Source organism: Sebastes umbrosus, chromosome 20 (genome assembly GCF_015220745.1).
Source record: "Sebastes umbrosus isolate fSebUmb1 chromosome 20, fSebUmb1.pri, whole genome shotgun sequence".
Classification (NCBI taxonomy): domain Eukaryota; kingdom Metazoa; phylum Chordata; class Actinopteri; order Perciformes; family Sebastidae; genus Sebastes; species Sebastes umbrosus.
Window position 1 is genome coordinate 2,930,948 of NC_051288.1, and position 26,435 is coordinate 2,957,382.

The 26,435-nt window shown below is 41.8% G+C and overlaps 1 protein-coding gene across 1 annotated transcript; it reads right to left on the reverse strand.

Annotated features, from left to right (window-relative positions):
* Window positions 1-1,469: 1,469 nt before the first annotated feature.
* unc13d (unc-13 homolog D (C. elegans)) lies at window positions 1,470-25,885 on the reverse strand. The gene is made up of 34 exons (XM_037754783.1): window positions 25,719-25,885; window positions 23,810-23,833; window positions 22,168-22,224; window positions 22,000-22,056; window positions 21,815-21,922; window positions 21,655-21,714; window positions 21,410-21,476; window positions 19,260-19,440; window positions 19,129-19,173; window positions 16,683-16,754; window positions 16,528-16,597; window positions 16,331-16,435; window positions 15,990-16,082; window positions 15,800-15,900; window positions 14,577-14,694; window positions 12,914-13,035; window positions 12,744-12,834; window positions 12,603-12,659; window positions 12,407-12,504; window positions 12,039-12,090; window positions 11,814-11,944; window positions 7,599-7,716; window positions 7,359-7,511; window positions 7,160-7,255; window positions 6,176-6,382; window positions 5,994-6,068; window positions 5,832-5,911; window positions 5,595-5,709; window positions 4,208-4,279; window positions 4,034-4,117; window positions 3,820-3,940; window positions 3,613-3,736; window positions 3,263-3,483; window positions 1,470-2,117 (listed from the first exon to the last, which is right to left on the reverse strand). Exons 1-34 carry the CDS (start codon window positions 25,776-25,778, stop codon window positions 2,005-2,007), a joined length of 3,348 nt encoding a protein of 1,115 aa, XP_037610711.1. The 5' UTR covers window positions 25,779-25,885; the 3' UTR covers window positions 1,470-2,004.
* Between the last annotated feature and the right edge of the window lie 550 nt (window positions 25,886-26,435).

The window sequence follows — 26,435 nt, forward strand, 5'->3', positions numbered from 1 at the left end:
TGTTTGGAATGTCTAATATCCTTGTTTATATTTGGAATTAGACTGTAATTATAATGATTTACAGATGGGTTATAGAAATGATCTCCTTTGCATTATGACTATGCATTATTTTACCTGCTCTGTGCCATAGATTATAAACCCAGCCCAGTACTGATTTTGATCCAGATAACAGTAGCTGTAAACTATAACTATAACTGACCGATACAGTTTTAAGAAGCTGCACACGCTCCCGTGAGTGGCAATCAGTTTTTGGCGGGTGATCACTTGTTGGCACGACACCTGTCAAACCTAAAAAGCTGCAAACGGCACCCACCCTCCAGTAGGATGAGCACAAAAGACAAAATCTTGGGCTGGCTGGTGCCACACGACGTCCACCCAGTTACCGCTCCCCAGTTCAGAGTCCCAGGCAGCACCCATAACTACCCACCGGTGTGCTCAGTCGCCACGCCGTCCACCCTGATTGAGCATAACCCCCAGACACAACCAAACAACCTCACACAAACAAATCCCACATCTCACTACAACATCATCAAGAACCATACCAGCATTTCAAGCTTCATCATCAAACAAGTTATTTGTTGTAATGAGAACTGTTAGCTATACAGGGCTACCTGGAAGTTAGCATCGCACTGGTTCCCTCGACAAAGAGGATGTTGGATTATTGCAGAAAATAAGATTTTTGGCAAATGCTTATGATAGGAAACTTACATGTTTTTTTCCCCATAAAATGATCTCCACAAATGGACGCCATTTTTAGGATTTTTGTAGTGTAAATGCAAACACCAGAAGTAAAAAGCTAAGGTTAGGCTATAAAGTAATTACAACACGGTTGGATGGGACCGATATGGATGAGATGCATATGCATTGTGACAACACATACGTGAATGTAAAACTACAATGGTCTTCTTAGCTGAGGTATAACTAAATAAGGCTTGGTGGCCAGGTAGTGTCACTCTGGTACACTCTGCTGTGTGTTTACATCCATTTCAGGGTACCATGAGTAACTGTTATCATTTCTGGAAAGAGGCAAATTTAGTTGTCACAGCAAAGATCTCAAAACCTTCTAGATGGATGGATGACACGGTAGGTAAGCAGTTAGCAGGGTTATGAGCTGTCTTAAGGTCTGAGAACACTTATAAAGGTCTGTTTAGCATCATCCAGACAATGATCCTATATCGCTACAGCCCAAAGGGGGCCGTCAAACCAGTCTGCTGGTAGCGCTTGTCTAGATTATATTGAATTTCTTGTTTAATTTATTTTTTTGTTTTTTTTACAAAATGCATTTAAAATGGTCAATTACTGTTGAATAATAACAGAAAATATTTAAATAATGTAGTAATATTTGTTTAAATTGACAACAGATGGCCTCTGTTAAAGCACTCAGGTTTTCTCTAATATTCTTCTACATAAACTGGAAGAGGAAAGCATGTTAACACAATCAAGGCAAATGTACTCAGTCAACTTGTGTAGTCTTTGAAATTACATATTTTTAATTTTTACTTCAACGCTTTTCATGTTAACTCAAACCTACAAACTTTTGTTAAAACCAGCCCATTTTCTATGTTTAAAATCAATGTGACAGGTTTTTCTGCCAAAATTTTTACATTTGTAGTAATCTTTGACATTTCACCGTGTGTCTGGTATATATATATATATATATATATATATATATATATATTCAAACACATAATTACATGATGTCATACTTATCTCTTGCACTGATTGGACAAAGTATCAGGAAGCAGACAGATATGTATGGTGTGTGAGGTTTAACTGCAGGTGTGAAAGTGTTCATGATCAAAGAACTTCATCACTTTGGAGAACTTGGATCAGCGTATAGAAGAATCAGATGGTCTTTGGTAAACCCATGCTCAGTATACTGTCCAGACACAACTCATCCAACACCAGTGTTTCTTTCTGAGTGGATATTTCTTTGTTTTTTTGGTACAGATCATTAAAACAAATATAGTATATTTTTGGAGGAAGAAATTGTCCGTGTGTTTGTTACGGTTGAATCCCCTCCTGGGACTGTTTCTCTCTCTGTCTTCGCTTCTTCACGTAGGCCTGAGCCTCTCGCTCTCCTCTCCTGGACTCCAGGAGCCTCAGAATGCTGTCCTCTGGAAAATGAGAGACAAGTTCAGGATTTGCGGTTTGCTCATTTTTAAATGTTGATTAGTGCAGTTTTAAAGGGATAGTTCGGGTGTTTTGAAGTGGTGTTCTATGAGGTACTTATCCATAGTCAGTATATTAGTTTAGAGAAGCAGACACCGTACAGATGAAACGCAATGTTCTGCTGTGGATGGGGCTGGCAGCAAAACATATTTTAGACACCGAAAAGAAAGGTCTACCTGAAGTGTACGCTATATTTAGAATATTTTCAGTCTATGCATCCGATGGGGAACTGAAGCTGTTTTCTATGTTCTCGCCAAAGCAACCAGACTCCATGAAAAAAACAGTAATTTTACCTCACAGAACACGGGGGTTGCTGGTATACCGCTGCCTCGATCGGTTATTTTGTTTAAGTTATTGTGTGACTTTGGTTAGTTCGGATTCACCAAAGTCACACAATAGCACAAACAAACTAACTGATCGAGGCAGCTGAAGAACAGCAACCCCCGTGTGCTGCGAGGTAAAATTACAGTTTTTTTCAGTGGAGTCTGGTTGCTTTGACGAGAGCAAAGATAACGGCTTCAGTTCCCCGTTGGAAAGGGCAGTCTGATGGCAAGGTAAAGCGGTGAAAATGTGCAAAATATAGGGTACACTTAAACTGATATAGATTCTTTTAGGTGGCTAAAATACGCTTTGCTGCCGACCCCGTCCACAGCAGTACATTACTTTTCTTCCGTGCAGTAACTCCTGTCTGTTTCTCCAAAAGGGGGGCGTGCCGACCGTCGTCTACTGTAGGTAATACACTGACTACGGATAAATACAACCCTACCTTAAAACACCGAACTATCCCTTTAAGGTGGGTCCTCTTTTATGATATAATGTTATGTCCCTGTCTTAAAAATACGTTTTTTATATTTTTAATCTATGTTTAATCAGATTAAATGAATATTACTTTACCACACAATTACCTCACATCTGGGGTCAGATAGTGTTCAAACACAGATATACAGTACATATTGCACAGAGAGTGGGTAGAAAGTGGGGTTTAATTGGGGCCCAACAGGTCATTTTTTTGCCAAGAGTCCCCTTGGGTTAATAGGTTAATACAAATGAAATCCTGCTTCATTGGCCTAAACCCACTGACAGATCCTACCATTAGGTTTAGGATGCATCAGAGGCAGTCGGATCTGAGCTGGGATGTCGTCGGGCTGTGAGCTGAGTCCATCTCCTTCCCTTCGTCCAGGAACTCCCGGTATGGCCTTAAGGCCCAGGAAGGCCTCGCCTTCAAAGTCATCTGTCCTCAAGGTGTCGTGGTCCAGAACCGTCACCACCAGGCAAGCCCCCGGAGCCTGGCACTGATCCAGGGATACCAGACTGTGACAGAGATCAGAGGATGGAGATAAAGCAGTTCAAAAACATCTGGAAAGCGGATGGCTGTGCAGGTTCACTTGCGAGAGGGAAAACTGGGATGTGAAAAACGATACTGACGAATACAAAACTTACAATTCAAAGGCCTCATCAAAAAGAGGATTGAGATCACAGCTTATGATCCGTGTGCAGCGAGGTTCTACCTCGGCGAAAATGTGGTTGGGCTCCAGACATAGCTGCACAAACGGATCGCTGAGACCTGGTAAAGGCATCGGAGCGTTAGGCCATCAGGAAAGGTTCAATATGCATCTATATAGCTGCTAGTGCTCTGCATGGTCTTACCATTAGAGTCCATTGGTAAGAGGTTGACTGCATTCAACACCTCAACTCTGAGTCTTTGGTCTGATCTCCTGTAGGACGTGAGGAGGGTGACTGCTCCGTATTTCTCTCGACTGTACACTTTCTGTCGCGTATACAAGGAGAAACAGAAAGTTTGAACAACTAGCATGAGTTTTACCGTAGTCCGAGATGCGTTTCTTGCCGGCGCCTGTCTCACCTGCTCTGATATTTTCCTCACAAGGAACTTCTCCACGAGCTGCCAGCTGCTCAGAGAGTTGTCAGTCAAGAGATCTTTGAGAGCCTGGAAACACAGGAGAGAAAGATGAAGCACATTACACACTTTTTTTCTTTCATTTTGGTCTGAGGAAAGGACAAATGACACATTCCTCACCTTGTACTCATCAGAGTGGAGTGTATTCATAGGGAGCCCGTTTCCCTCAGCGAGGAAGCACTGCTGCAGGCACTGAAATACACACGACACTAAATCAAATGTACCATGAAGCTATGGCCCCCTGTAAACCCCAAAATGTTGTTATTGTACTGATTCAACAAATAAGATATCAAATGTTAATTAGTGAGCTTTAAAGGTTCTGGTAAGTGGATTTATTTGACCTTTGGACTGAGCCAGGCTAGCTGTTTCCCTCTGCTTACAGTCTTTATGCTAAGCTAAGCTAAAAGTCTCCTGGCTACAGTTTACTGGGCATATTTTCTAAAATGTCGACCTGGTACTTTAAAGGTGCTAAATGCGAGATTGGGATTATTTCTATTGCCTCTGCACGGCTCTCAACATGGCGACGGCTGAGCCGGCGGCTCGCAGCTAACCAGCTGTGGAAGAAGTACTCAGATCTTTTACTTCAGTAAAAGTAGCAATACTGCAGTGTAAAAATACTCTGTTCAAAATAAACTTGAAGTACCAAAAGTAAAAGTACTCATTGTGCAGAATGGCCCATTTCAGAATATTGTTTATTATATGATCAGATTATAATTATTGATGCATTATTGTGCACATCATGCAAATGTTGCAGCTGGTAAAGTTGGAGCTTATTTGAATTACTTTATATTTAGTTTAACCCATAATAATACGTCGCAATCTAAATCTGCAAAGCAACTAAAGCGATCAAATACATGTGGTGCTTTAAAAAGTACAATATCTGCCTCCAAAATGTAGTGGAGCTGAAGTATAAAGTAGCATAAAATGGAAATACTAAAGGAAAGTACAAGTACCTCAAAGTTGTACTTAAGTAGACCTACTTGAGTATATGCACTTAGTTACATTCCACCACTGCAGCTTATGATGGGTCATGTCTAGAAGGTAACCTGCAAATTGCAAAATCTGGCAAAAACTTGCAAAAACTCTCACAAGACACGCTGCCCGATGACCTATCCCAACCTTATCCATTGAAGCCGCTTTCTATGCTCGTGCCAAAACCAGTAATTTTACTTCGCAGAACATGGTAGTTGCTGGTCTACTGCTGCCTCCATCGCTTAGTTCGTTTGTGTTATTGTGCGACTTTGGTTAGTTCAGATTCACCAAAGTCACACAATAGCACAAACAAAGGGCCGCCGTATGAGAGCAGTGCAGAGCGGCGGGCGTGAGCAAGCGAGTGACTTCATTCTCTGCTCAGGTAGACATTGCTTCGCTATATCTTTACACAGACAATAGTTGTTTGCTGCTATATTAATGCTCTGGATGTTGTATACAGCACCTTTAAATTGCTGCTAATTTACTACAAAAGCTTTCTTCTGAAGTCGAGACAAGCACATGGCTGAGGACCGACCTGCAGTGTATACAGCAGTCTCTGGCAGAACACCATGAACCCTCCTTGTTGTGGATGCTGAGTAGCCACCTGGTAGAGGATCTTCACTGAGTTATTCCACAGAGGAGTCAGGAGACTGGACATGAGAGGAAAAGATTCACAATTTCACGAGGTGATACAGAGTGGTAAAACTGGATTAACTCCACACGGAACCATCAGAGCTCACAATGACAGAACTGTGACATGTAGTCGATGTACCTGTTGAAGTTCTCTTGAACCAGGTTTTCATTCATGTACTGCAGCTCTTGCTCCAGGTAGCGCATCAGAGGGTCTGCAGCCTAAAAGAGAAGAGGTTGGATATATCAGCCATGCATAAGAGGCATCTCTATCTGTGTTACACTGGCGGCGGTCATCACCTACATCCTCTGTGGACTTGGAGGGAATCCTCCGCCTGGTTGACATGTTGCGGACATGTGTCTCGATGTCTGTGTTTAACTGAGGAGGCAGACGGAGAGGTCATGTTGAAGGTTTCTCTGTATCATCATTTCGTTTCAGTTTCAAGGATTTACTGATAATCAAATGTCACATGTTGAATGTCTCACCTTTTTCCCCAGAGTGTCTAAAGCGGAGCGAATCTCCCGGCCGAGGACGCCCTGGGCTTGCTGCAGCTGCGAGGGCAGAGTGTTGTGGAACTGGCTTTCCCCTATCACAGTTTGGGTCCGATCTCGAAGCCCTGGCCAGTTCAGCTGTGTGGGAAGACGGGTCAGCACTGACCGCAAGTGCTCCAAGTCATTCACCACCACGCACAGCTACACAGAGAGGAGAAAGGTCTGAGATGTATATTATGTAGCGTTTAGGGCTGTCAAAACACGTTAATGCAAATTCGTTTTTACGCCACTAATTTCTTTAACGCATTACTTGCGATTTTTAGGTTGTAGCAGGCTAGAGTGAAGATACTGGTATCATATTAAACTACAAAACCTAAGGAATCCATTGGTACCAACCACGTCATACTAACTTGACGGGAAGGAGGTTAAATAACGCTCCACACATGCGCTACATTTTGTTGAGGAAAAACTGTCATGGCCATTTTCAAAGGGGTCCCCTTGACCTCTGACCTCCAGATATGTGAATGAAAATGGGTTCTACGGGTACCCACGAGTCTCCCCTTTACAGACATGCCTACTTTATGATAATCACATGCAGTTTGGGGGCAAGTCATAGTCAAGTCAGCACACTGACACACTGACAGCTGTTGTTGCCTGTTGGGCTGCAGTTTGCCATGTTGTGATTTGAGCATATTTTAATGCTAAATGCAGTACCTGTGAGGGTTTCTGGACAATATCTGTCTTTGTTTTTATGTTGTTAATTGATTTCCAATAATAAATATATACATACATTTGCATAAAGCAGCATATTTGCCCACTCCCATGTTGATAAGAGTATTAAATACTTGAAGAATCCCCCTTTTAGGTACATTCTGAACAGATAAGAAATGTGCAACAATCAATTATGATTACATATTTTATCGATTGACAGCCCTAGCGGCATTAGAAATGTCTCTTTTCTCCTCGCCAGCCCCTTACCATGTTGATGGCACTGCCGTGGTCGGACTTCTCAGACAGCACCCTGACCCTCTCCTTCAGGATGTGACAGTAGTTCACCACAATCTTACACACATCCTGAAAACACACAGAAAGTAAAGATAGACCACAGCCAACTACCAGCATCCCCACACTCACATAATCTGACCAGGTACAGCATCTGATCAATGGCACACTGTACCTCAGTGAGTTTGACCATGAGCATGAAGGCCTCCTCGGGGTCGGGCCAGGACAGCTGCTCCCACAGATGGCAGATAGGTTGGACACACGCCACCAGGTCCACTGCCGAGGAGCTGTGTTTTATGGGCACGGCACCGGTCTGCAGGGGCTGGAGCTGAGAGAGGACGGTTTAAAACATGTCATGATAATACTGCCTGTGAGTGAGATTAACTTTATCATAATAGTAAAGCATGAGTGTTACCTGGTCTACCTGCACGGCCCTCTCCACCCTGTCCTGAGTTGTGCTGAACGCCTGGTTCAGCCAGTAGGGCAGAGCCTCTCTGAAGCCTTCTTGAAAGTTCGTCAACTCTAGTAATCCCCTGAAACGACAGAAATAATGTTGATGTTTGCTCAGTAGGCAGGGTGGGAGGGTTTTTCCACTGACTGTACTGTATATCTTTATATACAGTCTATGATATAGATGGACGACGCAGCTCCACCGCCTTCCACTGTACAAAAATGAAGCCAAAATCCCCATAAAGCCATTTTGTGGCGTAATATCACTAATAAAAATGTATATTTTGCAAAGTTGGAAGAAAATATCATCTTCTAGTAGTGGCCATTTATTAAACTGAGACACATTTTTAAGGATGAAAGCCTTTCCTGAGACTGCTATACAGTACTGACTTAACTCAACTGTACAATAATTTGTGCAATAATTCAACTGTGCAATACTCTGTCAATAATACTGCATTTATACTGTACATTTCAAGAAATACTCTTATTTAATTCTTATTTATATCATTCTGGCATCTATATTTCACTCACTCAAAGGGACTGTTTGTAACTTTTTAAGCGTATAAATGTACCGGGTCGGGACACATGCACTCGCATATGCGCGCTTGCCTGTGGCCGCTGTACTCTCCTCCTCTGCCTGCTCGCCTTCACTCAGACAGCGCCCGCACGTTCTCGCTCCACCTCTAGACGTGGACGCGCAGTCACTCCACACTGCAGAAGAGTTAGTTTAGCTCTGAGCATATCTAGTGAATGTACAGTGGACGTTTGTGCAGAAATAACTGCTGCAGCTCCTCCAGACCAACAGAGGTTTCCCGTGTCTTGTGAAGTGACGGGGCTACGCAACGAGTTACGTTACCGACCGGGTGCCGGTGTCTACCTCCGGCTGCGGGTGGAGATGACAACTCGCTGCAGAGCCCCGCTGCCTCAGCCTGCGCTGAGGCAGGAAAAGCCAACACTAGGATCAGCAGTGATTCATGGAGAGACCTTCGTTTGGTCAGCTAACATTACTGCCAAGCAGCTGAAATACGTGCAGGAGACCGCGCACCCGAGGACCGCACTCATTGTTGCGGGGGACTTCAACCGGGCCAATCTGAAGAACATTTCCCCAAAACTGTACCAACACATTCACTTCAACACACGGGGGGACAACACACTGGACCACTGCTACACACCCTTCCGCAACGGCTATAAAGCCCTCCCCCGCCCACCTTTCGGCAAATCGGATCACTCCTCCATCCTCCTTCTCCCCGCCTATAGGCAGAGACTGAAACGTGAAGCCCCCGCCTACAGGACCGTTCACTGTTGGTCAGACCAATCAGACGCCATCCTTCAGGATTGTTTTGATCACGTGGACTGGGAGATGTTCAGGACTGCAAACGACAGCATCAGTGGCTTCACAGACACAGTCACCAGCTTCACCAGGACGTGCACGGAGGAAGTAGTCCCCACAAAAACCATAAAGACAAAGACAAATCAAAAGCCCTGGATAAACTGTGATGTCCGTGCAGCCCTCAATGCACGGAACACAGCCTTCACCTCAGGCTCACCAGACGACTACAAACATTCACGTTACTCTTTAAGGACAGTAATCAAACAGGCAAAGAGAGACTACAGACAACGGGTGGAGTCAGACGCTGTCAGACCCTGTGTCATGTCCTGCCCCACCCCCACCCCTGCAGACAATCAGAACCCCCCCTTACAACCACTACCATCCAACACTGACAACCCCCTTCGCTCTACCCCCACCTCAGCTGAAAACCTGGATTGCCCACCACCTCCACACCCCTCCCCCATGACTGTTGCAGAACAGGACCGTCCCCTCTCCATCACAGAGGCTGATGTTCGCCGGACCCTCCTGCGTATCAACCCACGCAAAGCGGCCGGCCCAGACGGCATTCCTGGACGCGTCCTGAAGTCCTGCGCACACCAGTTGGCGGGGGTTTTCACAACAATTTTCAACCTGTCACTATCTCTCCGGACTGTCCCCACCTGCTTCAAATCCACCACCATCATCCCCATCCCCAAACAACAAAAAGTAACCAGCTTAAACGACTGGCGCCCCATAGCCCTCACCCCCATAATCAGCAAGTGTTTTGAGAAACTGGTTAAATCCCTAATCTGCCCCATGCTTCCCCCCACACTCGACCCCCTACAATTTGCATACCGCCCAAACAGAGGCACAGAGGACGCCATCGCCCATGTACTACACACCGCCCTCTCCCACCTGGAAGGAAGGGACACCTATGTGAGGATGCTGTTCGTGGATTACAGCACAGCGTTCAACACCATAGTGCCCTCCAGGCTCGTCAGTAAACTCAAGGATCTGGGCCTGAACACACCACTGTGTGACTGGATCCTGGACTTTCTGACGGGACGCCCCCAGGTGGTGAGAATCAACAACCTCACCTCGACTTCACTGACTCTAAGCACAGGAGCGCCTCAGGGCTGTGTTCTCAGCCCCCTCCTGTACTCCCTCTACACCCACGACTGTGTGGCAACAAGAGCTTCAAACACCATCGTGAAGTTTGCGGACGACACAGCAGTTGTGGGGTTGATCTCCCATGGCGACGAGATGGCTTACAGGGAGGAGGTGACCACCCTGGAACAGTGGTGTCAGAACAACCACCTCTCCCTGAACATCTCAAAGACCAAGGAGGTCATCGTGGATTACAGGAGGGGGGGTTGCACTCACCCCCCAGTCACCATCAACGGCACAGCGGTGGAGAGGGTGGACACCTTTAAATACCTGGGTATCAACATCCATAAGGACTTGACATGGGCCACCCACACCACCGCTGTAGTCAGGAAGACCCAGCAGAGACTGTACGCTCTGAGGCGACTCAAGACTTTCAGACTGAAACCGCAAATCCTCAGGGACTTCTACCGGGGCACCATAGAGAGCCTCCTGACAGGCTGCTTCACCACCTGGTTCGGCAGCTGCACCAACGTGGACCGTAAGGCGCTGGAAAGGGTGGTGCGCTCGGCCCAACACATCACCGGGTGCGAGCTGCCCAGCCTGCAGGAGCTTTACACCCAGCGGTGCCTCAGGAAGTCCCTGAGGGTCATTAAGGACACGACACACCCCCACAACAGCCTGTTCTCCCTCCTGCCCTCTGGTAGAAGATACAGGACCCCCAGGACTCTCACCAGCAGACTGAGGAACAGTTTTTTCCCCCAGGCCATCAGACTTTTAAATCTATAATTAATTTGACACATTCTTACACAAAAATATTTCTTATACTGTATATACTGTATATATTGTTAATACATATGTTCTTAATATGCCCTTGTATAAAGTATTTCCTTTTATAATTGTAATGTAAATGTAATATAATTTATTATTTAATGGAGCTTCCTAGCGAAAAGTATTTCACACGTTTGTACCTGTACAACCGGCGTGACAATAAACATCTTGATCTTGATCTTGATCTTGAAATACAGAGTGATATTGTGGTTTTAGCTGACGTGTGTCGCCTCACTGTTTTGAGCGATGCTCGTTCAGGTATATTTAGAGCGAGCAAGCGCGAGCTTGACGCTGACTTTCGTTGATTTCGCGGCCACAGGTGTCGCTGTTAACAAGCATTTCTGAAAGTGACAAATAGTCCCTTTAACAGAATCCACTTCTCAGCATTTTGTATTGTATTTACTTATAAGCCTTTTATAGTGTATTTACTTATTTGCACTGTGGTTATATGTTATATATTGCACGTCTTAATGCAAATGTTTGTACATAGTTCATATTTCTTATATTCTTATTTTGAACTTTAATACTTACTTATATTTCTTTACATACTTTGTGTTTATACTGTAGCATTAGGTACATCATTTACATGTTGCTTACTCCTTTATTTGAAGGCAGGTCCACACACTGTCTCCTGTAGGTCACTTGTGGATGTGCCAGTAAGGGAGCTACAGTGTGCCGACCTTCATTTATGTTTTCAGTGTGTTAGCTTCTGCCACTCCAAGTTTCAGGAATGCAAACCAAACCAACCTGAACATTGATAGTTCAACAGTAATTCAATAATAGAATAATATAGATCTAGTGTTATTCACACCCACTTTAATATCAGTTGAAATGAACACATTTGGAACATGACAGGTGGTGTCGATGCAAGTGGGCTGACCTCATCAGATAGTGAGAAGAACTGCTGTAGATTACGGTGTGAGTATGATGACTGACCTTTTCTGTAAGAAAGCCTTGTCTTTGTGGATGGCCTGCAGGCTCAGGTAAACAGGGAACAGGCTGTTGGCTAGAGCCTGCTCCATCTGACCCTCAATCAGGGACAAGATTTCCCTCACTTCCTTTGCAAGCTGTGGAGGAGAGAAGAGGAGATGAGATGAAATGAGAAGTTTGTCAGGAAAAGTGGAGGTTGAGGGGACTCAAACGGTTCTGTTTGCCTCTTACCAGGGAGTCGAACCTATTATAGACGACAGTGAACACATCCACTTGCACGGCACTATAATGATGAGAGAAGGCACATTAATGATTGCAAGGGTTACAATATTCCCAATGCTATTTGGTTTGCTACAGTTGAAACACAGTTGTTTCTAAGTTTTTTGGAAGTAGCTTTGATTTTTCTTTTTTTTTGAATACCATTGAATTATACAGGACTTAAGGGGGAATAATTAACAAAAACAGGACGCTGGAACTGACAAACCTGAATGGAATGCAGCCATGATCAATGTTGATACCAAGTCAAAATGTCTATGAATGAAGAAAAGTCAACGCTAGTACTTCCAGTTGTCTCAGTTGTCTCAATTGTCCCACCTTACCTGACAAATACCCGATTCCAGGCATCCTTGTTGTGTTTGATGTCTTCCTGAACCTCCCCGATCAACCTGGAGAGGGCGCTCACGATCTCTGACAGCTCCTGTGTATCAGCGTGGTGCAAAAACAACATGACTTTAGTGCTGTCAGATCAAATGGAGAAACCACATCACCCTCAACTCCACAATGTGAAGGCTTCACCTTAGTCATTGGCTGATGTAAACCCTTTTTGACGGTGAACCACTCCTGTGTACCTGTCTGATAGAACAGTGACATTGGGAGTTATTAAAGACTTATGATATACATACTGTTGGTAATAATCTCACTAGTATGATTACTGACCTGTATGGCATCGTAGACCTCATCATACAACTCAAACTGAGCTGGGTTCAGTTTCTGAAACGCCTGAGTCTTACAGATCTGGACCAAGATCCTGAAACAAAAAAAATGTATTGCTTAATGTCCGTATTTAAAGACTATGTCAGCCAATATATAAACACAGCTGTGTGTACCTGAGCAGTGTGTGTAGTTTTGGAGTAGCGCTGGGAGTTGGGGGGAAGATGTCTCTGTATTTGGCCACTAGACACAGTCCGTACTGCAGGAAACCATGAAGAGAGTCTCCAAGTTCCTGTTTCTGTTAAGAGAGTGCAACACATTTCTCAACGTTCATTGTGTGCTTAGATAATAACTCTTGGTTTCTTTTGAACATGTTAGTAGAGGAACCAAGAAAGTCTGGCATGAAAGAAAATGTATCTCTTTAAATAAGTGTAAGATTGATAAGTTCAAGATAAGGTTGGAATAGGCAGTGAGTGACAAGTATCCAGATCCTTTACTTTTGTAATCAATCAATATCACAGTGTACTCTATGAAAGTAAAAGTAAAAGTCTTGCATTCAAAAATGTACTTTTTAGGAGTATAGAAGCAGTATAACATACTAAGGAATTCAAAATAAAAATACTTTTTATGGCCTCCACATACTTATTGAATTATTATTAGTGAAACAGTACCATGTAAGCATCATTTTAATGTTATTGATGGTCAAGGCAGAGCTAATTTGAACTAATCTGGGTAGTATAATATTTAACAATGGATCGTATTTTATGAACCGATCACATGTTTTGAATGTAAAATCTTCACCTGGAAAATAACTAGTAACAGACCTTGTCAAATAAATGTAGTTAAAGGGTGGATCATCTACATTTCTTTCCATTTTTTCAAATGGAGACGCCCACTCAGCCGCAAAAAGCAGAGACATAGGTTACCAAAACAAGCTAATCAATAAGATTATGACTAATGTGAACGCTAGGTAAAATTATTTATTTTTGTGATGGAGTCTGGTGGCTTTGAAGAGAGCAATAAAACTGCTTCAGTTGCTATCGGAAAGGGCTGTCTGATGGCAAGGGAAAGTGGCTGTGGAGGGGACCAGCAGAAAAAACAAATTGTAGCCACCAAAAGAAAATCAGTTTAAGTGTACGTTATATTTAGAACATTTTCACCGCTTTACCTCGCCGTCAGACAGCTCTTTTACGATAGGGAACTGAAGCTGTTTTAGCTTTCTTCAAAGCCACCAGACTCCATTCACAAAAATAGTAATTTCACCTCGCAGTACACGGGAGTTGTTTGTCTACCGCTGCATCGATCGGTTAGTTTGTTTGTGTTATTGTGTGACTTTCGGATCTGTACACAGTTGTACATCGCTTAGCTTCCGTGCCGGTACTCCTGTCTGCTTCTCCAAACTGGGAAATGCCGACTGCCATCTAAGTTACCGTATGTAACGTTAATACACTGACTATAAGGATGTATATACTGTACATGTAGCAGCGTCATCATGGAGAAACCTGCATCAGGTCACGTGGGAAAAGGTTTTTAGAAGGGCTTGGGACAATAGCAGTTTGATGCAAAAACATACGTACTTTGACCAACAATTGAATGTTTGGATTTCACTACATAAGGAACACCACTGGGAAGCTAGAGAATGATAGAAAAACCTGAAAAAATAAAATAAAATAATAGACCCGCCCTTTAAAAAGTATAATATTTGCCTCTGAACTGTAGCGGAGCAGAAGTATAAAGTAGCGTAAAATGGAAGTAAAGTAGTTAAAGTACATGATCAAACTACTTGAGTGAATGTACTTTGTTACTTTCCACCAGTGACAGTGAAGTGAGCACTTGTACCTGTTGGTATGGCAGCACCTGCTGGTGCCAGTGGTACTCTATACTGGTTAGCTGCTGGAGAAGCAAAGACGAGTCCACCTCTAGACTCTGGTACAGCTTGCTGTAAGCCACCCACTTCCTGTTGATGTACACACATCCACAAACTTACAGAGAAGTAAAACAGAAAGACGACACGGCATGCACACATTGCGGTGGTAACAAAGAGCCGGACGGTATGTTTGAAACCGCTATCATGCTATCAAAACAAATATTTCTGGACATACACTGGCAATTTTTAATTTCCTTTATAATAAATGTAATAACTTTTGATGCACACTGCAGTATTAGACCGTGTTCCACTGTTCTCAGCTAAAACTCTTCAAATGTATAAAAACAAAACCTTGAATTATTCAATTTGTTATTTTTTAATTGAAGCTACTACTAAGGAACTTTCATTTTGTGTTGATTTTGGCGGTCCCTGTGGACAAACACGGTAGTGTTTCCGAGCACCAGACTCCCTTTAGAAAACCTCTCATTTTACTGCAGCAGGGTCTGACAGTCTGCCCAGAGCAGTCCTGGTTCTGGTTCTCCCATACCTCCCTTCCCTCCAGCGGGCCCAGAAATACGGCCTGGGTCTCCAGCAGCGTGGAGAAGCTCTGCTCCTGGCTGGAGGAGCTCTTCACCTCCTGCCGGAGCTCCGATTGCATGTCGAAGGCGGCAGCGAAGCCGGATCCGTGTCTATCTGCGGCGGGCTGGTCGTTGTCAGAAACCGCTGGAGTCTGAGCTAAAGGAGTTTCTGGTCAACCTGCATGATTTAATCTGATTTCACGTGGGATCCGACCCGACGTCACCAATGACAAACATTAGGAATATTTATATAGAAAAAGCCGATCTTCTCGCTGATGGTCTTGTTTACTTATTTAGGTCATATCGAGGCGTCAGTATTAAATTGAGACTGTTTCATAACCAGTTAAAAGTTACTTGTAGTAACTTAAAAAATTGTGTTGGATCATTAAGTTGGGCAGCAGAACTTTGTAAAAAATGTTCATATCACCTCATAAAATACTACTGAGAGTAGATCAATTATGATATCAAATAGTGAAATGTACTATAAAGCTTATTTATAGTGCATTTCTCCTCTGCTTATGGTTTTTGAATGTGTAGAACTGGTCTTACGTTCCTAAATACTAGTATACTTTCATATAATCTGTTATAAATCTGCAAGATGTTAACAAGGTTCTTACGCCAGGTCCTGAAGAAAAGGTGAGAGGTCATTCTGCGTAGCGTAGAGCTCCAGCAGAGTCTGAGCCTCGCCACACAGAGCCCCTTTCCACGGAGCAGAACTCTGAGAGAGACAGAAAAAAAGACAGGGGCAGTTAAGAAGAAAGATAGAAAAGTACGATATTTTCTATATTTATTGTACTTGTCCTTTACCTGTTGCTTGGAGATGTAAGCCTGAACAAACTGCTGCAGAATCCCACAGTAGTTGATGTAAGCACTACGGCCGGCACTCAGCGTCCCGTCTCTCTGTCAGTCACAAAACACAAATCCAGTTTTAAAATTGTGCCAAACTGAAGCATATACATACCATTAAATACATTATTGTCGTATTTTATGTCCATTTGTTCCTCATACTTGAACACTGGTGTCATTAACTTCACTAGACCAGCACTTGGCATTTCATTGGTGCACATTTCTCCATTTCTTCTGACATTTCCATGCATAAATGTTATTTATACTGTGACCAACAAAGTGTCACGGGATGAACTTTTTACCGCTTTATGGATGAACTTGAGATTCAGGTGGCACTGGCCGCGATCAGGATATGTCTCCGTTCTGGGCTCCAGATTGTACCAGTTGTCTTCAGTACAGTGGAGATCCTAAAGTGAGATGATGACACAAATGAGTATTAGACTTGTGATTAGACAGTGAAGAGTAAAATAGCAGATATACACATAAGAACATTTACTACCTGTAGTTTCAGGACCACCTTTCCCAAAAAGTCATCTGTGCCTTTTTCCTTTTTGGCCTCCTTAATCATCCTAAACAGGCACAAGCTGGTAAGTTCACCTGCTTTGCTTGGTCATCTGTTTGTGTGTGAGTTACAGAGTAGTGATAGTGTGATACCTTCTTAAACTATTAATGTTGGTTTTGATGTCCTCTAGTTTCTGAGAGAGTGAAACCTCTTCGTCCTTATCCCTGAAACAGAAAGAGCACTGTTAAGGTCTTGGGTGGATTGTGAGACAATGGGCCCCTGGGCACAGACATGCAAAAGGCCCCACCACCTCTCCTACATAGGACCAAGACAGGTTTTAGAGTTTGTAGTTGTTATGAGTCTTTTTGTAGTTGTTTTGTGTCGCTTTGTGGTCATTTTGAGTCACTTTTGTAGTTGTTTTGAGTCTCTTTGTAGTTGTTTTGAGTCTCTTTGTAGTTGTTTTTTGTCGTTTTCTTAGTTCTTTTGAGTGTCTTTGTAGTTGTTTTGAGTCTCTTTTAGTCACTTTGAGTATATTTGTAGTCATATTGAGTCTCTTCGTAGTTGTTATGAGTCTCTCTGTAATTGTTTTGTGTCACTTTGTAGTTGTTTTGTGATTCTTTGTAGTTTTTTTGAGTCTCTTTGTAGTCATTTTGAGTCTCTTTGTAGTCCTTTTGAGTCTATTTGTAGTCATTTTGAGTCTCTTTGTAGTCACTTTGAGTCTATCTGTAGTCATTTTGAGTCTCTTTATAGTTGTTATGAGTATCTCTTTAGTCATTTTGAGTCTTTTTTGTAGTTGTTTTGAGTCTCTCTGTAGTCATTTTGAGTCTCTTTGTAGTTGTTATGAGTCTCTTTGTAATTGTTTTGTGTCGCTTTGTAGTTGTTTTGAGTGTCTTTGTAGTTGTTTTGAGTGACTTTGTAGTTGTTTTGAGTCTATTTGTAGTTGTTTTGTGTCGCTTTCTAGTCATTTTGAGTCTCTTTGTAGTTGTTATGAGTCTCTCTGTAATTGTTTTGTGTCGCTTTGTAGTTGTTTTGTGTCTCTTTGTAGTTGTTTTGAGTCTCTTTGTAGTTGTTATGAGTCTCTCTGTAATTGTTTTGTGTCGCTTTGTAGTTGTTTTGTGTCTCTTTTGTAGTTGTTTTGAGTCTCTTTTTGTAGTTGTTATGAGTCTCTCTGTAATTGTTTTGAGTCGCTTTATAGTTGTTTTTGAGTCACTTTATAGTCGTTTTGAGCCTCTTTGTAGTTGTTTTGTGATTCTTTGTAGTTGTTCTGAGCCTTTTTCTAGTCATTTTGAGTCTCTTTTGTAGTCACTTTGAGTCTATTTGTAGTCATTTTGAGTCTCTTTGTAGTCACTTTGAGTCTATCTGTAGTCATTTTGAGTCTTTTTGTAGTTGTTATGAGTCTCTCTGTAGTCATTTTGAGTCTCTTTTAGTTGTTATGAGTCTCTTTGTAATTGTTTTGTGTCGCTTTGTAGTTGTTTTGAGTGTCTTTGTAGTTGTTTTGAGTGTCTTTGTAGTTGTTTTGAGTCTATTTTGTAGTCATTTTGAGTCTATTTGTAGTTCTTTTGAGTCTTTTTATAGTCACTTTGAGTCTTTTTGTAGTCATTTTGAGTCTTTTTTTTATAGTTGTTATGAGTCTCTCTGTAATTGTTTTGTGTCGCTTTGTAGTTGTTTTGAGTCTCTTTTTTAGTTATTATGAGTCTCTTTGTAATTGTTTTGAGTCTCTTTGTAGTTGTTTTGAGTCTCTTTGTAGTCATTTTGAGTCTCTTTGTAGTCACTTTGAGTCTATCTGTAGTCATTTTCAGTCTCTTTGTAGTTGTTTTCAGTCACTTTGTAGTCGTTTTGAGTCTCTTTGTAGTTGTTTTGTGTCTCTTTGTAGTTGTTTTGAGTCTCTTTTGTAGTCATTTTGAGTCTCTTTGTAGTCACTTTGAGTCTATCTGTAGTCATTTTGAGTCTCTTTGTAGTTGTTTTGAGTCTCTCTGTAGTCATTTTGAGTCTCTTTGTAGTTGTTATGAGTCTCTTTGTAATTGTTTTGTGTCACTTTGTAGTTGTTTTGAGTGTCTTTGTAGTTGTTTTGAGTGTCTTTGTAGTTGTTTTGAGATTATTTATAGTCATTTTGAGTCTCTTTGTACTTAATTTGAGTCTCTAGTCATTTTGAGTCTCTTTGTAGTCACTTTGAGTCTCTTTGTAGTCATTTTGAGTCTCTTTGTAGTCATTTTGGGTCTCTTTGTAGTCATTTTGAGTCTCTTTGTAGTCATTTTGGGTCTCTTTGTAGTCATTTTGAGTCTCTTTGTAGTCATTTTGAGACTCTTTTTAGTTGCTTTGTGTCTCTCTGTGGTCATTTTGTGTATCTGTGTTTTTCTTTGCTTCTTTGTAGTTGTTTTTCATCTTTTTGTTGTTGTTTCTTTGAGGTCATTTTGAGTCTCTTCCTGGTTTGTACGTGTCTGACTTTTCGTAGGTGAAGACCAGGGGAGCCCCATACACTTTGGGCCCCTGGGCCTCTCCTTGATAGGCCCGTTCAGTAATCCATCCATGATTAAAGTGAAAGTAATGAAGAGAAACATTTCAAAGCAGAAAAAGTGGAGCTCTGGGTGTTTTCCTCACCACATCTCAAGGTGGAAGCTGGCCCCGGCGATGTCTCCAAACTCTCTAAACCATAAAAGAAAAAAATATATAAGAAAAACAAACTTCCACTTGATTCACTTTACACAGTTAACACACACATTTAGACTCACAGGATGAAGGTTTGGTTCCAGATAGGGTTCAGAGTCTGCTTCTTTATATCTGACTGGTAGATTTTGTCATCGGATACAGCATCCTTTACAATAGATTTAGAGGGTTTGGCTCTGGACCGGCGTGTTCGACTCTCCGCCTCGTCCTCCATTATGGTCAGCAGGCAGTATGGGTCACTGAAACCTGTTCAACACACAACAGATCTGACTGTGGAGACATGTAACATGACAGTATTTCATAATTCAGAGACAGCAAGAGACTGCTCCACAAAGACGACACACAGTTGACAAGAAGTGAAAGGAGGGGATCAACTGTCCACATGAGAACAGAAAGTCACCTAGAACACAAATCATCAGTATAGAGGAATTAAAACAAGGTACGGAAACACCTCAAGTACTTACATTTCAACTAGAGTCACTTTCAGTATGTAATGTTGAGAACCAATATACACTAACGTGCTCAACGCTAATTTCAGCATGCTAAAATGCTTGCAATGACAATGATAACCTGATGATGTTTAGAGGGTATCATTTTTACTATGTTCTCCATTTTAGTTTAGCATGTTAGCATGGCAACATTTGCTAATTAGCATGGAACACAAAGTTCAGCTGAAGGTGATGGGAATGGGTCGTTTCTAGATGGTTACCCTATATTTGCGGAAATGTGCGAAAACTCGTGTGAGACTCGCTGCCTGACGGACGACCTACCTATCCTAACCTTTAAAGTGCTCTATATGATATCCAGAGCATAGCAGCAAACACAAATTTACTATGTAAAGATATAGAGGAGTAATGTCTACCTGAGCAGAGAATGAAGTCGCTCTCCCTCTGTGTGTGTTGTAATCCAAGCTTCTCCTTGCTTTGTTGACACGGCCGGCCCGCGCATACTTTTGGTGCAGGTTCGTGAGGTTGCCCCACTGGCTAGCTCATGCACGCCGCTCTGCACTGCTCTCATATGGCAATTACAGCTGAAAACGCTGTCCTGACCGATGGTGTCGTTGTGGAAGCGAAGCACCCACCCTCCAGTTACCCCCTAGGTAAACTCTGTTTGCTCTGTCAGTACTGTCGACGTTGTTTCCACTGTTAGCGCTGTTAGCACCGTTAGCTGCAAGCTGCCCGGCTCAGCCGTCGCCATGTTGAGAGCCGTGCAGAGCCAATAGAAATGCTCCCAATCTCACATTTAGCACCTTTAACCATTCTAGGTCAAAGCTTCAACCATCTCGCAAGAGTTTTGAGGGTGACCATTTAGACACGACCATGAAAATGTCATTAGTTCTGCAAGTATTTGGTTAAAAACCAAAGGATTGGACAAATCAGAATTTTGGTCTAATGATGGGGCTAGAGGAAAAAAATCAATACTCATCAATTGTTACAATTAATCCAGAGGGGAACATGAACTTCTGTAGCAAAATTCAATTGCAATACATCTGAAAATTGTTGAGACATCTGCTTAGCAAAAAATGCAGTGGTGGAAGAAGTTCTCAGATCTTGTATAGTAAATATACAGTGTAAAAATACTCTGTTACAAGTAAAAGTCCTGCATTCAAAATATTACTTAAGTAAAAGTACAAAAGTATTAGCATCAAAATATACTTAAAAGTACCAAAAATAAAAGTACTCATTCAGCAGAATGGCTCATTTTAGAATTATGTGTATTACATAATTGGATTATAATTATAATGCATTAATGTGTTCATCACTTTAATGTTTCAGCTGGTAAAGGTGGACCTTATTGTAATTTCTTTATATACTGCTGGGTAGCTTAATCCATAATAATATATCATAATTTATTAGTTGATTTATGTTTTGTATTGATAATCAAAATCTGCAAAGTTACTAGTAACTAAAGCTGTCAAATACATGTAGTGGAGTAAAAAGTACAATATTTGCCTCTGAGATGTAGTGGAGTAGAAGTATAAAGTAGCAGAAAATGGTAATACTCAAATAATTACAAAAATGTAAATCTTATGGTGGCACTAGATGAAAACTCAGCGGGTCACCGAAGTCATTAGGATACATCATCAGGGAACCATGAATGTCTGCACCAGATTTTGCGCCATCTACTTAGTAGAGATAATTATAGCTAAGTGAAAAATTTGAGCTGCTCGTAGCCCTAGATGAAAAGTCACCAAAGTCATAGGATTCATCCTTACCACTGACGTCTTTTCCCAGGATTCCCTTGGCTTCCTTCACAGTGGCCATGAGGCAGTATACTGGGGACTGTAACGGTCAGAGAGTTATTTAGACACTTATTGCTGCCTCAAACATGCAGATGACATTGTTTCTGCCACTGGTAAACGGAAATGGAAGGTGGTGGAAAGTTAAGATGCTTGAATAGATATTAGGGGTCTCTAAAGGCGCATAAATTGGAACAAACATGCTGACTTCCTTTTCTCACCTCTGTGCTCTGTACTTTCTCTGACAGGCGGTAGTGCTCTGACTCCGTCATAGTGAAAGCCTAGTAAATGGAGACAGATGGAGCGAGAGAATCTGCGTCAACAGTCATACACCAACACAGCAGCGGAGATATGTGTAATGTGTGAAGCCAAGGTGTTTACCTCCTGGATGTACTGATGAAGCTGGCTATCTGTGAAGACCTCAGTCGATGACGGTTTACCCATCTTATGAGCAATGGTGTACAACAGCTCTTTATACAGAGGCTTCAGCTTTAAACAGAAATTTACAGAATGAGAGCTCGGTTGGAAAAAAAACTGTGTGAAGGACAACAGATGAATGGTGATACCTCCGACTCCTTGTGTCTCCGTGCTTTCTCTTCTGGGTTTTCATCCTCCTTGAAATCCTAAAGGAGAAAACGGTACATTTTCACCACGATTCTGTTAGATGCAAGAGGTAAATTAAGATATTTGGAGGTTAAATTTGAGGTACATGAAGGTCACGAAGTGTCGCCTACCCTCCTTTCTCGCATTTTCCTCGTATACCCCAGTTTACGTACATGACCAGGCGACAACTGACGAGACAAAGACAGAAAAAGACCAAAAGTCGGCCATGACAAGACAAATATTTAAAGGACCATGAATGACCATGAATACTTTACATTACAGTGGACTATTTTCCAAACCATCCTGTAGTATGAATGCATTTTCCCTATTTCCTAAAGAGCCGTTGGTTTCCATCCATTTCCATACAGAATCAAATTTTGTTCATAGACTCTTTTGTTTGAGTTTGCATTAGTTATCATGAGCCCCTCAATAGAGCCATGCATTTCACATAAACAATCAAGGACCTCTGTAAAGGGGAAGTGTTGTTATTGCACTGAATTGCATAACCGGCCCACACTGTATCCGAGAAGATGATAATAATGACTGATTGTGAAACGTACGTGTGAAGTGACACACCGTCTCACTTTTTGTTAGAGCTGTCCTCGACCAAAGAAATTCTTAGTCGACTAACACTATTAGTTAATTACAATTTGTTGATTTATTCAACAGATCTGTAAAACTGAGTTTCTCCACAAAAAATCACGCAAAAGCACCACTTTAAATCTTGTGTTTACCAGAGATGTGCACATAACGTTTCTTAGAAATAAGTCATTCAGCATGACAAAGCGTAAAAAAATGACTAATTGACTAAAGAAATCTTGGTCGACTAAGACCAAAATGGCCAATTAGTTGATTAATCGGCTAAGAGGGTGCAGCCCTACTTTTTGTAGTATGTGTTTGTGTATAAAAGTAAATTGCCTTTAAGTTCGAAACCCCATAGATCTTTTTGAGGTTTGCAGAAGCCTCTTTAACTCTAAATGGTTAAATCTAGCTGGTATCCAAAGCATTGTCCCCATCTCCTCTCTAACATTTGTCAGCTTTTACATTTAAATCCTGAATTGCTCAAGTGAATCACCAGAATGTGTGGAACATCGCATGACAAAGGAGCCTTGGGTGAAAGACTGAACTAGTGATTAATTCTAAGTCAAGTTGAACACCTTGGAGGAACAGTGACTGATGCATAATCTTCACAGTGAGCATTAACAGAGCCATTCTCCCAATATGTGGGACTCTTTTACACTGAAAAGTGCTGAGTCATTATGGTCTGTCTGACAGGGTGAACAAGGTAAATGTAAAGGATTGAGGGTGAAACTGGGAATTCTTTGATACATGCTAATGAACCACTTGGTGGAGTGCTAAATGAACATGTCGAACGATTCCTCTTCCAGCTCTCATCTCAAAATGTCTAGTTGCAGAGAAAAAAAAAACACCATTACATTTGATGTAGTTCAGGCGAAGAACCATAATATAATATACTTGCAATGTTTTACAATAAAGCCATCACATGGCTATCAATGCACCAGAGGCCGAGATATCCAGACTTTTAATCCCCAGCTCTGAAAACATTGGATTATACATTCCAAATAATGCATCTCAATGGTGTCTTCTGGTAGACCCTTCCTGCCTGGCAAATGTCTTTCAAACATCAAACTCACAATTTGTAATACAGGCTTTCTGTTAAATAAAAAATGCAGTCACAAACTTCAATAAGACATACAGAAAAAAATGACACTTTGAAAAGCGAGGCTACAGCCAGTAGCTGGTGTGTTTTACCTGTCTGACTCTTGTTAAGCCATCCTGGAAAACAGAAGATAAAGGTGTTTCAATACAGGGAATAGAATCATGATGTCAAAGTGCATAGTTAGGTCAAACAGGGATTAAAGGGGACATGTCATAAAAAACTCCATTTTTAGTGCTTGTACACATATAGTCCATTACGGTATCTGGAGTGCCTCTATAAGAAGTAGACATAGTGACCGTGACATCAACCTTTGGTTAGTGGACTTTTGAAGCCTCAAGCTCGGCATTTTGGCCATCGCCATCTTGTTTATTTGCAACCAGAAGTGATACGAGAGGGTGGAGCTAAGCACAAGCTGACATTTTTTTACAATTAACTTTCATGAACTGAAAACACACCGGGAAAGGATTAAAGTTCCAAGACGAAAACAAAGACAACTCCCAGACCGGACAAAGCCGTGGTAGCAACCTGTCAATCACCAGGTAGCCACGCGCAAAAGCATCCCCTGTTTTATGGTCTATCTGACTCTAAATGGGACCATAATTTACTAAATGAACATCATGCTGTATTGAAGAAGACTTGAAACTAGTGATTGAGACCATAAACTCATGTTTACAATGTTTACTGAGGTAATAAATCAAGTGAGAAGTAGGCTCATTTTCTCATAGACTTCTATACAATCAGACTTCTTTTTACAACCAGAGGAGTCGCCCCCTGCTGGATATTAGAAAGAATGCAAGTTTAAGGCACTTCAGCATTAGCTTCACTTTTCAGACCCCGGAGTTGCCCACTGCTACCAACCCACAAAATAAGACAACCCAGTCACTTCTTGTGGGCTACCTAGATCGGAAAACATGATTCAACAAGCGATTCAGATTTGGCTCCCTTTCCTATGTCAAATGCAGGCTCATTAGAATATACCACCCACAGCTTGAGAACCACCTTTGCAAAGGCAACATATTGGGCTTTTTTGGCGGGGGGCCTTAAAGAGACAGACACTAAAACGGAGTGTTTCAGACGGTGAATGCAGGAATATTCAGACAGACAGTATGAGAAAAATAATATGTTTTTTGAACATTAAAGCATGTAAACATGTTCTAGTAGAAACCCAAAATAAAAATATGAACCTGAAAATGAGCATGATATGTCCCCTTTAAAGGTCTCATCATCAGCTCTTTATAAAGAGACTTTAAAATACCTCCATTTGCCAAAAAAAAAAAGCATCACGAGGCTCAGGAAACACTCATGTCATTGATTCCTGATAGGGCCTGTCTCTGTAAGGGACTTCCTCTGTTGCTGATAACGCAAGTGACTTATAGGCAACAACCTACTCAGTATCAACCCATGCAGGGAAAGTCACATTAAACTGAATGACTAGTAAACCATCCTAAAATAAATCTGCAAATAAACCTGTATCACAACCAAATCACACGCAAAAATATTTTCATAATGTTACTACTACTGGAAGCTCAAAACATGGCTCAGTTCACAACAAACACAGTCTCCTTTAAATGTGTCGGCTGTCTTCCGTGACAAGTAGCCTATGCTTCATTCTGCATCATCTGATCCAGACATACATCTAAAAACAATTATGAATCATAGTCACAGCATCTTGAAATAGCCATTTGGACAACATGACTCAATGTTTCTGTGTGATTTCTTTTAACACTGTCGTAACTCATCTGACAAATTTAGGTTTAGGGATTTCACAAGAAAAAAATTATCAGCTAAAAGCCTGACGAAAATGATAACAACAAAACCTAGAGAAACACAGAACACCTTCAGAACAAAAGTGGATCATATTTTATCATATTTGACAGCATCATCTATTTGGCCATCACCACAGCGCCATATAAATTAAACGGTTAAACTGGCAGAGAGACAAAATTAAACAAAAATGTAATATATTTTAGACAATATATACAAGTGCATTGTAGTCCTTACCTGTTCAGGTGTTTGCAGTAGATTGTCTCCTGTGCTGGTGGACTCACTTTGACTTGACATAATGATGCTAATGTTTGGCAACCAGACTCCTGCCTGGTGTGCTGTGTTTGTGTGATATGGGGAAGCTGTGTGCGCGATGCGTTTCTATGAACTGCAGCCGGAAGTCATCACTTCCTGTAGAAGGTGGTAATAACTGTGACTTATGACTTTTTCTTCATCTAGTGCCCTATGGTGTCTGAATGCAAAATAATAGTCACAAACTCAAACTGTTCATCACCTCACCGGCTCCTTGGCTGGTTTTGCATGCCGAGTTGTTGCCCCGGTCCACTGTTATTTACTGTTAGCAATATCACCATGGATCCCACGGTGCAAATCTCACATGAGGGATGATGAAGTGCAGCTGAATGAGGTAATGAAACGGCATGTAACATGAGACAGTCCATCTATGGGTTGTGTATTGTCAGCCCTACCTGTGTTTCATCAGGATCTATCCTATTACAAAGTTTATTTACTCTGTTTAACTATTATGGTCATGGTATGGTATACCCTATGGTGTTGTTTTCACCTTGTGAGTCTGTGTGTGTGAGTCATCATGGCACAATGTGGTCCTGGAGACACCTACTATAGGGGGAACTACCACAGAGACGGTTTAGAGTATACTTTGTAGGAAGAATGTCTTCAACCACAAACACAGATATTTAACAGTGAAATGATAAT

What these genes read in the sequence shown, in the direction of transcription:
- unc13d (XM_037754783.1), bottom strand. Translation starts at nt 25,778, where the DNA reads ATGTCAAGTCAAAGTGAGTCCACCAGCACAGGAGACAATCTACTGCAA. An exon ending in GGAGACACAAGGAGTCGGAG is followed by an intron (nt 21,923 to 21,999) that starts GTATCACCATTC and finishes TTCTGTTTAAAG; the next exon opens with CTGAAGCCTCTGTATAAAGA. An exon ending in GACTGCTGTATACACTGCAG is followed by an intron (nt 4,280 to 5,594) that starts GTCGGTCCTCAG and finishes TGTGTATTTCAG; the next exon opens with TGCCTGCAGCAGTGCTTCCT.